Below are 13533 nucleotides of genomic sequence, written 5' to 3'. Positions count from 1 at the left end.
TTGTTTTTGCGCTATCATATATCGCATTATTTATATATGATGATGATTTTTTTCATTTCTGATGGTTGCATACTAAACTTCAGGCAATGACAAAAAAAAGGAGCCAAAAATGAACTCTTAATCTTGAAAACTAAGCACGCTGTGATTTTTTGAAAAAAGTATTTTTTCCGCTTCCGCGCTCACTCCGAAACCCCTCCGGCACACGGGAGACAAATTTTTTTTTACCGCTCCGGCGTAAGAGGGTTAATGCAGCCACAGAGATCTGTGAATTATAATATGGATATAGACCATAATTCTGAATTGAGTCACTGGTGCATATTACATATTTATATTTGGAAAATGAGATTTTATCTCAGTTATTGCTAAGTACTGAGTCTGTGTACTTCAGGTGAAAAACTTGGTTTTAATAATATGAAACTAATCTCCTCATATACTATATAGTACTCTATTTAGAGCCCTTTTTGCAGTTGTGAGTTTTCCCGGACACACACAGGAGCTCCAGTTCACAAATGTTGGTGCCAACACATCCAAGGCTGTTGAAGCAGTCATTGCAACAGGAGCAGATGGTAAAGTTGGAGGAGTGGGAACCGGCTCTGAAACTTTTTTGGATATCCAAAGTAGCGGCAATAGCCAGAAGAGCAGGTGTAATAGGAACAGCAGGCATTGCTGTTGGTCATAGGACAGATGCAGTTATAATAATAACCTTGTAAAGAATCCTAATTCTGCTAACATTTGGAGGATAAAATGCTGTGGTGACACAACAAAGAAGACCTCCAGCTGTTGAACTATGAGCCAGAAATTCAAAAGTTTGGCAGGTACTTAGCACAATCTGGTCATCAAATAGGTGAGGCTTATCAGGAACTGCAGGTGGGAAGTGTGCAGGCAAGCAGGGAGGCTGATCACTGGTGAGAGGCACATCTCTAGAAGACTTTTGTTGTTTCTCTTGACCACAGAAGGGGAAGTTCCCAAAGCCAACCAATTCATGGAAGGTTTTGATGTAGAAGCAGAAAATAATGTTGACAGCTGCTCTCTTGTAGTTTTGAACCTCCTCTCTGTGCGACACTTGAGTGGATGACAAACTATGACATGTCATAAGTGGGTGATGGTGAGCAGCAGTAGCTGTGTTAAGTGCTAAGCAGCAGGTGTAGGTCCATCTTCAGAGTAGACATGAAAATGACACAGACCCTCCTTGAAATACCTTGGCAAGTTTATTGGAGAGCACATACAATACAGCACAACATACAAAAAAAAATACTTAGACAAATTGACAGTTAATAGTACGTAACCACCACGGTTACAAAAAAAAAACTATATAAACCCTAAACCAGGATGTTACTCACACAATGGATGGAGGTGACATGACACTTGATTCCTATTACGTACTAGCTACAGAGCAATTCATTTTGGTGTTGAGGTTGCTAAAAAACAAATAATGAATGAGAAATCTGTACAAGAAACGCTGGAATTCACATTTCTCCATAAGTGCATGCTCCCGAAATGAAAGCGTAATTATAATGATGCCACCGAAGACGAGAGGTTGGCAGCAGTAGGCTGTGGGTCATGACTACCGCCATTTTGATAGCGGTTTTGGCTATGATGTCATCACGCTTAATGGAAGCGTGAGGCTGTTGATGGAACTCTTGCAGCAAGACCAAGAGAGCCAAACTGCTGTGGCATTGCTACTTTTTACAAGGATATGACAGTCCTGGCTCAAAGATGAAGAAGAAATTACGTATTCTTCTCTTGGCACGAGGATCAGTCACGAAGTCCCTGATTCTAGCATTCTCCAACTCTTTACAGCCACACTAGACCAAGCTTCCATGAGTCACTTGTTCGACAATTACAACTACTACTTGTGCTTTCTTTTAAGAGATGTGACAGTCCTGGCTCAAAGATGGAGAAGAAACTTCTCCTCTTGGCTCGAGGATCAGCCACGAAGTCCCTATTCTTCAAGAATTGTCAGAACACTGGTGTCAAAGTCACCTAAGCTTGTTGACGCCTAAGCAGGAGGAGACAGAGGAAAGACTTGCATCTTTTCCACTGTGTTTGTTGTAGCTCCTAACACCTGCAATTTCTCTCTCTCAAAAAAGTGTCGCCAAATCCGAAAGCATAGTTGTAAAGTATTCTTGTACCTCGAAGAAGGAAAAATGGAAGCATGTCTCCGTGTAGGCCGCAGCTGTGAAGTGACGTCATGGCGGGCGCCATGTTTATGATGTCACTGAGCATCTTGAATGCGAAGCCAGCACTCGACAAGAAGTGCAAGGCTGCTGTTATTCTTGTAGGCATAGCAACCTGACTCAAAAGGTTGTGGTGTTGCACTATCTGCTTCTCTACAGATGTTGACGCATTCGACCGCCATTCAGGGCATATCAGGGTAGAAAGGATCATCCATAGCATGGGACCCTGGATGGCAGCGTGACATCATATAGTAAACCAACTGTCCTTCTTGGGTTGGTACTCCTCATAGGCCTAATGCTGATCGCACACCTCTATCAACTCTGCCCACGTATCTGGAACGAAAACACGATGGCGATGCACACCTCTCCCTGCAGGGAAAGGTGTACAATTAGTCAAAATTACTTCCCAAAGCACATCCTGATACATCCAAGCTTTGGATTCACAGGCAAGCCATATAATCTGTGAAAATCCAAAGTACAGACAGCGAATTAACTGTATCTGAAGAGTTTCTGCACCTAGGACCTGCTACATGATGAGTACCCCGACGTCAAAAGCGTCAAGATAATAACCGGGCGTTTATCTACCTCTTGTGATATCCAGAAAATCTCGAAGTATGAGAAGGCTCCATGTTCGCAATAGTGCCCAGGAATTCCAACCGCAACAGATTCAAACCACGGGGCGAACTAAACCCGTCTTTAAAAGGACAGAAGCAAGGCACGTACTTTCTTAAAGGCGGTAAGAAAATAAATAACGGGGTCACGAGTTAAAGAGGGATATGTGGGTGACTCCACATGACTTGTGACCAAGCACAGATGCCAATAGTTCCTTGCATACACAATTATTTTAAACTACTAGTTTCCAGCTGGCACTAAGTATTTATCCTAATGTTAAGACCTCAGGTTTGTTAGTTAGGAAAAATACCAATTTATTAAAAATTTGTCTGTTTAGCACCAATACAAAGTGAAATTCATTAAGGCAATGCAATCATATACCAGTGATACAAGAAAACCTTCACAGAAAAAGACTAAGTAGCAAAGATTACTGTTACACTTAGGAAAAAATGTGAAGAAAAAAATTTGTTTTTGGAAAATGGGGGTGTTGGTTAGCTAAAGAAAAACTAATATTGATAAATATGAATGTTGGTGACTGATAGCTTTCTGAGATTGCTGAATAAAAACCTTTGAAAATATGTCAGAGCTGTTGTTGAGGAGAGAAGTTAGTATGTACCTAATGATGTGTCCATGGTTAGTATAATAGGAGAATGGTTGCCCTTCTTATGGTTTGGTATACTAGAGTGAGTTTGTGTATACAAATAAGGTAATTTTAAGATTAATAGGGGTTGTGATGAAACAAATGATAAGCTGTATTGTTGTACATGAAATTAATTTTAAATGTTGTAATGGTGAACATAGAATTTTACCTCCAGTCTAAGAGATCATAAATTTTTCCTATTTTATTTCAGATTTATAGAGCTAAGTAGTTTTCCTTATTTTCTAATTTATATTTCATAGGGGTGCTTTGCTAGTTCAAGTTTCTAACTAATTATGTAATTTTTCCATCTAGCTTTATAGTGGTGTGTTGGATGCATGGCTCAAGATTGTACGTCATGAAGGCCCACTCAGTCTGTGGAAAGGACTCTTACCTACTTTAGCCATGAGTGCACCACAGACTGCACTCATCTTCTATTTTTATAGTGGACTGTTTGGGTTGATAAGTGAATTCATTGGAAATGTTGATGGTAAGTCTTCTTACATTCAACAGCATGTTTATGTAATTGTAAATTTATTGAATTTGGGTAAATGGTGTAACTGCTATTAGTGTGCATGTAATATATTCCTTTATCTTTCCCTTGGATTTAAAATGTATCATTGGAAATCCATGTACCAGCTAACTAGGGGAGAGATTATAGAGGTTCCTCAACTTGTTGGATTTTGTTACTTTGTAGATTCGTCCCATTCCAGTAAAAATGAAAATTATTTTTCTTACCTAATGGAATAATCCACTTTGGTATGCCCGAGTTATCAGACATTGGAATAATCTGCCGAATACGCTAGAGTTATAAGATGGTGAACCTAATGTATATGACCAACATTATCCTTTTTGAACCTGTCCTGAAATTAAATTAATGGGCTATGATTGTATATTATGCTTTCCCATTTTGGTTGGGTGGAACCTATTAGAGGTGGAAGGTTTTGGAAGGCAAAGGATTTGATGGCATGATTTAGTGAATGAGGATTTGGAAGGTTTAGCAAAGGAAGATACTTTTGGTAGAGATAATTGAAGACTCACCAAGGAAATTTACCAAAGACTCATCAAGGTAACCTACCCATTAGCTTAGGGATAGCTGTGGGAATAAAGAAGACAATGACTTTATTAATAGATTTTGTTTTTTCTGCAATTTAAATGTGGAAACATTTTGAAATATCCATTTAAACTAGAAATCATGCTTTGACAAAATTTTAGTACTTGATATGCTTGTATGATAAAATTCTATTATATTTTACACTGGTATTTTTGCAGCCTCTTTTACCACAGTCAGCTGTTTATGACCAATAATTTGTACTTGAGATCAGCTTTGACAAGAACTGCTTCAGTTGTGCAGTATCTTTGGTCTTGCGTCTGTTTACCTGTACTTGCCTATTAACCTGCAGAGAACGTTATCAGATGGGATGGAACGATTCATTCCATGGTAGTTCAGGGATCACATTTATGTCAGTAGTGGATACGTGTGAGAGACTGCCAGTTTTACCTGGAACACAGTGGTAATGTCGTGCCCAACTAACATTTAAAGTCATAATGAAATTACAGAATGGGTATGGCTGGGGTCTCATGCTGCCAAGATGACTTATGAATATACAGAAGAGACAGCCATGGCTATGGTCCTAGCCAGGCAACACAAGTCATGTGCCATGCTGAACAGACAAGTGATGGACATTACTGTGATGTCCCAGGCATTGTCCATTATCAGGGATCTTGTGAATGATTAAGGCTACTAACAAAGGTGTGTATGGTAGAGATATAAGATTTTGTGGGGAATCGTCATTCATTAGATAAAGAGAATGAAACATTAGACAACTAGACAGTGGGTGTAGCAACAAACATGCTGAAAAAATTCCTTTGCTACTTGAGAATACTTTCTGAAGCATAATGAAAATAAAGGAGAATTTGTAAACCACTGGAGAGTTTGGTAGGTAGTACCCATAAAATGCAGGAAATAAAACAAATTAACTCTCCCAAGGCACTGGAATATTGCTCTCTGCTGCCTAAAAACTGGTCACAGACTATTGACTCCTGGATTTTTGAAGGGTGAATAACCTCTGCTTTTCTGCTATGAATGCCTGGCTTTTAAGTGTATAACATTCTGGTCAGGGGTCTTGTCTTTGGAAGCTTGAGAAATGTAAATACCAAGGTGAGAGAGACATTTCTCTCACCATGGTCCTCACAGAAAATATTTATGAAAATCAGGTTTTGAGTTTGGTGAGTAAACATTTTTCAGAAAATATACTAATTTATTAATTTCTTATCAGTTTTCATATAATACTTGATGCATGCAAGGTGTAAAGTTATTTGCACATCATTTGTGGATTAAATCGGTTTCTTTTGTGGAAAATGTTTACCAAGGTTAATATTTATTAAGATTTAAAGTTTTTCTACAGCTGAATATATATAAGCAGCATTATTAACTAGTGCTGACCTTATTTTTGTTGTATGCTACTTAAGCTTTAAATGCCTATTGGACATATTTTAGGTCAACGAAAATTGTCTGTCGGGTGCTTAATTGACGTAAAATTCATAGACGCTAAAAAGTTTTTTAAATATTCGCGGAAAAATAGTTATAGGCCTACTTGGCAAAAAATTTTGAATCACTCGCCTTGAGGGATGCTGGGAGTTCATGGATCAAGCTGCTGTTGTGTTGTTTACGAGCGTTACCCAGGCACGCATGCGCAAATTTCTTTCTTCTCGCACTAAAAAGCATCAGCGACACATCTCGGAAATTATTTTGTCACTTTGTCATAATGTTTGCACTATTTTATATTAGCCATTACATAGTTTTATATATGAAAATGTGTGCAATTTCATGTAGAATGCAACAAAAAACAACCCATGTAGCTTTTATCAGTTTTGAAATATTTTTGTATCAATCACGATAACTGCCAAAAAATTTCAACCTTCGGTCAACTTTGACTCAACCAAAATGGTCAAAAAACACAATTGTAAGCTAAAACTCTTACATTCTAGTAATATTCAATCATTTACCTTCATTTTGCAACAAATTGGAAGTCTCTAGCACAATATTTTGATTTATGGTGAATTTTTAAAACTTTCCTTAATGTTCGCGTGGTAACTCTTCCGAAAAAATCTGAAATTCTTTCTTCAGTTTGTTGTGTTTGTCGTAATGTTTTTACTGTTTTATATTAGCCGTTTCATAAAGTTTTATATATGAAAATGTGCGCAATTTCATGTAGAATACAACAAAAAACAACCCATGGTTGTAGCTTTTATCAGTTTTGAAATATTTTCAGATAAATAACTGTGCCAAAATTTCAACCTTTGATCAACTTTGACTCAACCGAAATGGTCGAAAAACGCAATTGTAAACTACAATTCTTACATTCTAGTAATATTCAATCATTTACCTTCATTTTGCAACAAATTTGAAGTCTCTAGCACAATATTTTGATTTATGGTGAATTTTTGAAAAAACTTTTTCCTTACGTCTGCACGGTAACTCTGCCAAAAAAAAAATCAGAAATTCGTTCGTCAGATTGTCGTAATGTTTGCACTGTTTTATATTAGCTGTTACATAATGTTTTATATATGAAAATGTGCAAAACTTCATGTAGAATACAACCAAAAACAACGCATGGTTGTAGCTTTTATCAGTTTGAAATATTTTCATATAAATCACGATAAGTGCCAAAATTTTAACCTTTGGTCAACTTTGACTCTACCGAAATGGTCAAAAACTGCAATTGTAAGCTGAAACTCTTACATTATAGTAATATTCAATCATTTACCTTCATTTTGCAACAAATTGGAAGTCTAGCACAATATTTAAATTAATGGTGAATTTATGAAAACTTTTTCCTTATGTCTGCATAGTAAAACTGCCAAAAAAATCAGAAATTCTTTCGCCTGATTGTCGTAATATTTGCACCGTTTTATATTAGCTGTTACATAAAGTTTTACATATGAAAATGTGCGCAATTTTATGTAGAATACAACAAAAAATAACTCGTGGTTGTAGCTTTTATCAGTCTTGAAATATTTTCATATAAATAATGATTAATAGAAAAAATTTGACCTTAGGTCAACTTTAACTCGACCAAAATGGTCGAAAACTGCAATTGTAAGCTACAATACTTTTACAGTCTAGTAATATTCAATCAATTACCTTCATTTTGCAACAAACGGGAAGCCTCTAGCACAATATTTCGATTTAAGGCGAGTTTTTGAAAACTACTTCCACGCGTTGCGAATTCATGCATCATATTGTGATAATGTTTTCTGTGTTGCTTTGATAGTTTTACAATTTGTTATATACCAAAATCATTGCAAGTTAGTGTACAAACCAACGAAAAAAATTAACTCATTAGCTTTAACCGTTTTGCTAACAGCGCGATTTGTATACAATTACGTATATATGAAATTTTTTTTTGCGGTCATATATTCCAATATTTATATATGATAATGATATTTTTTTCATTTCTGTTCCATACTAAACTTCAGCCAATGACAAAAAAATTAGCCAAAAATGAACTCTTAATCTTGAAAACTAAGCGTGCTGTGATTAAAAAAAACTATTTTTCCGCTTCGGCGCTTGCTCCCAAACGCCGCTGGCATACGGGAGACACTTTCGGAAATACCGGCTCTGCGTTTAAGGATTAATTGAATAGGCCAGGTGTAGGGATCAGTTAATCTGACCACAGACTGACAAGTGAGTTAAGAATTGGTGGCTACCTCTGCTTTTTTTTTTGGTAGCATAATCCTGTTCATTAACTTTATGTAAACTGAAGGTTTTCTGGAAACAATAAATTTTTGGCTTTGTAATGTGGTAGGTAGTATTACAAGGTGCTTATTTTGATAGGCAATTAACCCTTACTGGATGGGCATCATCATGTGAGGCGTAACTCTAGTGCTGAGCGAACTGCCTCTGGTGAAAATCAATGTTTTGCACCATTTAGTTTGAATAAATTTTGCAGAAAAAATGTTAAAATCACTTCAGTGGGGCATAAATGACTTCTGGCAAGTCTTACAGCAACTCCAGCACCTTTGGACAGGATAGAGGGAAATCAGTTGACTTGAGATTTCATGGGGGGAATGTACTGCACCTCCCCATTCCAGGACGTCTTTTTATATAGGCAGTCCGCGCTTATCAGTGGCATCTGTAAATGGCGTTCCAGTTTTATGGTGCTTGGCTTATAATGTTGTTAACTAGATTTTCGGCAATGGTAAGCAGTTTGTCAGTGTTGGTAAGTAGTTTATCGGTGTTGGTAAGCAGTTTATCAGAATCTGTAAGCAGTTTATTGCCGTTGTAAGCAGTCTGTCGGGTGTCAGTGAGTGATTTATTGCTGCCAGTAAGTGGTTTATTGGCGCTTACGTTATAAATGCCATTTAGTACTGTAATTATTTGGGATTTTTTGTTATCAGCAATTTTCAGTTGGCGATGCTTGGCTGGGAACAGAACCCCTGTTGTTAACTGGGAATGGGGACTGCCTATTTGGTAATAAGTATACCCAGGGATTTCTGTTGGTTTTAGTTCTTATCTTTTATGATAGTATGTCGGCTATAATCGTAATTTTGCCAACTAAAGTACAAAGAAATATAAAAATGTAATATATCTCACTATTGCCTCACCCCATCTCAGTACATCTCGTAAATATTTTACCATAAATATACATACATGTACTGTTATACTTGGAATTTGTTACTGATTTTAGTTCTTAACTGTGTAATGATATTATGTGAGCTGTAAAACAATTTCACAAAGTAGAATAGAAAAATTTTAGAAGAACATGTATAGCTAGGTAAAATTAGCATATTTTTAAGTGTCTTGGAAAAGAGGTCATGCATAGGTTGGGAAATATTCAAATTCAACTTCTTGTGGAAGGTACAAAAATTTTTAGAATTATTTCTTTATACTAAGTTCATTTGCATATCTTCTGCTATCCATTGATATTTGTTTTTTTTTTAATTGGCCAACCTTAGTTTGCCCAATCTAGGGGTGTGCTTCAATATTTTAGCCCAGCGAAAATAGACAGCTTCAGAGTAAAAGTTGCTGTTAATATAAGTCCTTAGCAGAGTTTCGCATGCGTTGCCAGGTACCACAAGATTCCTTGCTTTCATCTGCTTTTTTACCGGATCCAGCTAGGCGCTAGAAATGATCCTATTGTTAAGACCTCAGGTTTGAAGCTATGAAAAATACAAATTGTCCTAGAAAATGTGTCATTTTACAAGGATTCTTTTCACTGTTTGATTTATTTTTCTATTCTGAAATCTGTGTAAGTTCATTCAAAACTCTATGGAAACCATTTTTATTGTTGAGAATGCAGGTTTGTCCACCTGTTTTAAGTACTGAAAAAGTAATTATTTTCATTATATGGTCAAAAGTACTTTCCCACCCACAGTGGCGAGTATTATACAACAACAGAAAAAATGACTGAACAAAGAGTGCAAATGTAAGACTGATTCTGTTTCCTAATTTTTGGAAGTGGCTCCTTGTCAGTTTTGAATTCTTTCATTAATATTCAAGCTTGGTGTAGCTATGTCTTCTTCTCTTCTTCCCAGCTTTTCCCATTTTTATATGGGTCGCCGTTTCGGATGAGCCGTTTTCCATCTATTTCTATCTTGCGCTTCTGCCTCATCAATTCCCTTCTCATGTAAATCTCCTCTCACACAGTCCTTCCATCTCTTTCTTGGTCTCCCTCTCTTTCTTCTTCCTTGCACCTCCACTCCCATAGTATGTCTCCCAGCGTGGTCCTCATCTCCTCCATCAACAGGTGTCCATACCATCTCAGCCTCCCCTCCTGCACTTTCTTTGATACTTCCACCACCTTAGTTGACCCCCCTTATGTAGTCATTTCTGATCCTATCCACTCTTGTTACCCCAGACATCCACCTAAGCATTCTCATTTCTGCCACATCCATCTTCTTCCGCTCTGCTTTTCTCATGCTTGCTGTTTCCGTACCATACAGCATTGCTGTTCTTACCACCGTCTTGTGAAATTTTCCTTTTAACCTAAGCGGCACTCTTTTGTCACAAAGAACTCCCCGAGGCCGCTCTCCAGTTTGTTCCAGCCTGCCTGTACCCGATGTTTTACTTCTTCTTCCATACTTCCTCCAGCGTTAACAAAAGATCCCAAATACTTAAAACTTATCAACTCTCCTTATTTGCTCTCCACCAAGCTGATACTTTCTCTATCATCCCCCTCAGTGGTGGTACACATATATTCTGTCTTGGATCTACTTATTCTCATTCCTCTGTCCTCCATACTTGTCTCCATCTTTCCAATTTCACTTCCAGATCTTCCCTGCTCTCTGCACACAGAACAATATCATCCGCATACAATATGTTCCATGGTACTGTCTCCCTTACTTCCTCTATTATAACATCCATCACTATGTTAAAAGATAAATGGGCTCAGAGCCGACCCTGGTGTAATCCTACTCTCACCTCAAAACCTTCTGTCTCCCCAACACTGCTCCTCACTCTGGTAAATACATTCCGGTACATCTCTTGTATCAATCGCACATACTTCTCTGGCACCATCTTTCTCCCTCAAGCTCCTCCATACCTCTTTGTCTCGGGACTCTGTCATAAGCCTTTTCAAGGTCAATGAATACCATATGTAGGTCCCTTTGTCTTTCCCCGAATTTCTCCATTATTTGCCTCAGACAAAATATACCATCTGTTGTTCCCCTTCCCTTCATAAATCCCATCTGCTCTTTACCTATTTGTACTTCTTCTCTCAGTCTAGCATCTATCATCCTTTCCAGTATCTTCAAAGTGTGGGACATCAATTTAATGCCCCTATAATTACCACACTCTTGGACATCGCCTTTCCCTTTAAAAATTGGGATCAATATACTCCCACGCCACTCATTTGGTATCTTTTCCTGTTCAAGGATCTTTATCATAAGATCGTACAGTATATCCACTCCTTCATCTCCTAATGCTTTCCATGCCTCCACCGGGATCATGTCTGGTCCGGTTGCCTTCCCATTCTTCATCTTCTTCAGTGCATTTAGTACCTCTTGCCTAGAAAACCTCATTACCATGCCAATGTTCACTTGCCCATCCTCTCTTATTAGTCTATTATTTTCTTCATTTAACAACTGTTTGAAATATTCTTTCCATCTCTTCACAATGTCTTCCTCCTTTCTAAGCACTACACCCTCTTGATTCTTTATTTGTTTGATGTGTGTTATATCTTTGGTGCTCTTATTTCTAGCCTTTGATAGCTTCATCATCTTCTTTAATCCTTCCTTTGTCCCCAGCTCATTATACACATCATCATACGACTTTGCTTTAGCTTGGGCTACCACCTTTCACCACCTTGTTTTTCTCTCTGTACCTATTTCTGTCTTCCACTTTTGACTGTGACTCTTCCCATCTTTTCTTTGCCTCCTTCTTATCTTTTACTACTTTGTCAATGTCTTCATCCCACCACCAACTATCCTTTTCTTCCCATATGATACCAGATGTCTCTCCTAGCAGCTCCTTTCCATGCCTTCTTATTACTGCTGCATTTCGTGCCCACCATTCTTGAACATCTTCAATCCCTATATCAATATCCTCCAAAACCCTCCTCTTAAACTCTCTCTTCTTATCCCCTTCCTTCTGTAATTCGTACCATTTAATTTTCCTTATCCCTTTAGCCTTGGTTTTTCTTTCCCTTTTCAACTTCAAGTCCATACATAGCAGCCGTGTGTTGGGGGGCTACATGGTCGCCTGGAATAACTTTGCAGTTCTTGACCTCCACCAGATTTATCCTTTTATACAAGAAATAGTCTATCTGGGAGAATCTTCCCCCACTCCTATATGTTATTAGGTGTTCCCTTTTCTTCTCAAAAAATGTGTTTACTATTGCCATGTCGAATGACACAGCAAAGTCCACTACACTCTCTCCTTCTGGGTTTCTCTCCCCAATTCCATGGCCCCCATGCACCCGCCCAATCGCCTCATTTTCACTTCCGACATGGCCATTCAAATCTGCCCCAACTATCACCCTCTCATGCTCTTCCAGTTCTTGCATTATTCCATCCATGTCTCTCCAGAAATTTCCCTTCTCTTCTTCTGTGCAACCAACTTGTGGTGCATATGCGCTTATAATATTCAGAATCTCTCCTCCATAACATATCTTCAATCTGATGATACGGTCATTCTTTCTATGCACTTCTATTACCGAGTTCTTTAGTTCACTAGACAGTACTATGCCAACTCCATTTCTACCTTGTTTATTTATTTGCTTCCACTATAATATAGCTTATATCCATCTCCCAACTCTTTAGCTTTATTTCCTTTCCACCGCGTTTCTTGCACACACACAACATCTACTTTCTTTTCTCTCATCAAGTCAGCCAATTCTCTACCTCTCCCAGTCATGGACCCAACATTTAGCTGACATACTCTGAACCCAATGTGAGCTCGCTTCTTTAGCTGCACCCGCTCCTGATGCAGTAGCCCTCGCCTTACCACAGAGTTAGGGCGATGTCTCTGTGCGTCGTTTACGGAGTACGCCCTAGCATTACCTCTTTCCATATTTCGGCTCATTCCATTTTTGGTTTTGGCACAGATTTTTACAGCCGGATGCCCTTCCTGACACTAACCCTCCCATTTATCCGGGCTTGGGACCGGCACCCATAAGGACTTGGTTGCCCCCCAGGTGGCTAGGTGGGGTTCTTGGTGTAGCTATGTAAAATAGATAAAAAGGGTTTGAATATTTGAGAGGGGTCTGTATAGTGATGTTTCAATTACTGTATATATCATTTATGCTTATATACTATTATCACTGAATGCTTTAAGAGCATGTATGATGTATTAATAATCATTGAATATGAATGCATGACATTTCTAGTAGGACTTGTAGTTCTCTTTCAGTTACATAATAGTATGTTCACACACTATGCAGAAGGTTATATAATATGTGCTCCCTTTAAGTACGGTGATTGATACATTGGAAACCATTCTGTGCCACATATTTTTGATAAACATTTAATTTCTAGATGATGTGGCTCCATGGTTAAGTGCCAGTGTTTTAAGTGGATCAGCAGCTGGTGCTTTTGCTAAAATTTGTGTCTATCCACTGGATGTCCTGAAGAAGAGGATGCAAATAATGGGTTTTGAGGAGGCCA

The 13533-nt window shown here is 38.1% G+C and overlaps 1 protein-coding gene across 8 annotated transcripts in view; it reads left to right on the top strand.

Moving 5' to 3' along the window:
• The window catches only part of LOC135203175 (mitochondrial thiamine pyrophosphate carrier-like), a 92585-nt gene that overhangs the window by 19702 nt on the left and 59350 nt on the right, over positions 1-13533 (top strand). For 7 of the 8 annotated variants that reach the window (XR_010311879.1, XR_010311878.1, XM_064232876.1 and 4 more), the window contains exons 5-6: positions 3742-3916; positions 13405-13529. Coding sequence is in view for 6 of the 8 variants with exons in the window: in XM_064232876.1 (XP_064088946.1) it covers positions 3742-3916; positions 13405-13529 (300 nt within the window). In the remaining 2 variants the exon portion in view is untranslated. Of the gene's footprint in view, positions 1-3741; positions 3917-4986; positions 5180-13404; positions 13530-13533 lie in introns of those variants that run through there. The other variant, XM_064232881.1, reaches the window with a different exon arrangement.

This window comes from Macrobrachium nipponense, chromosome 33 (genome assembly GCF_015104395.2).
Source record: "Macrobrachium nipponense isolate FS-2020 chromosome 33, ASM1510439v2, whole genome shotgun sequence".
NCBI lineage: Eukaryota > Metazoa > Arthropoda > Malacostraca > Decapoda > Palaemonidae > Macrobrachium > Macrobrachium nipponense.
The sequence above is the reverse complement of the archived record's forward strand: the minus strand, read 5'-3'. Positions and strand labels throughout refer to the sequence as shown.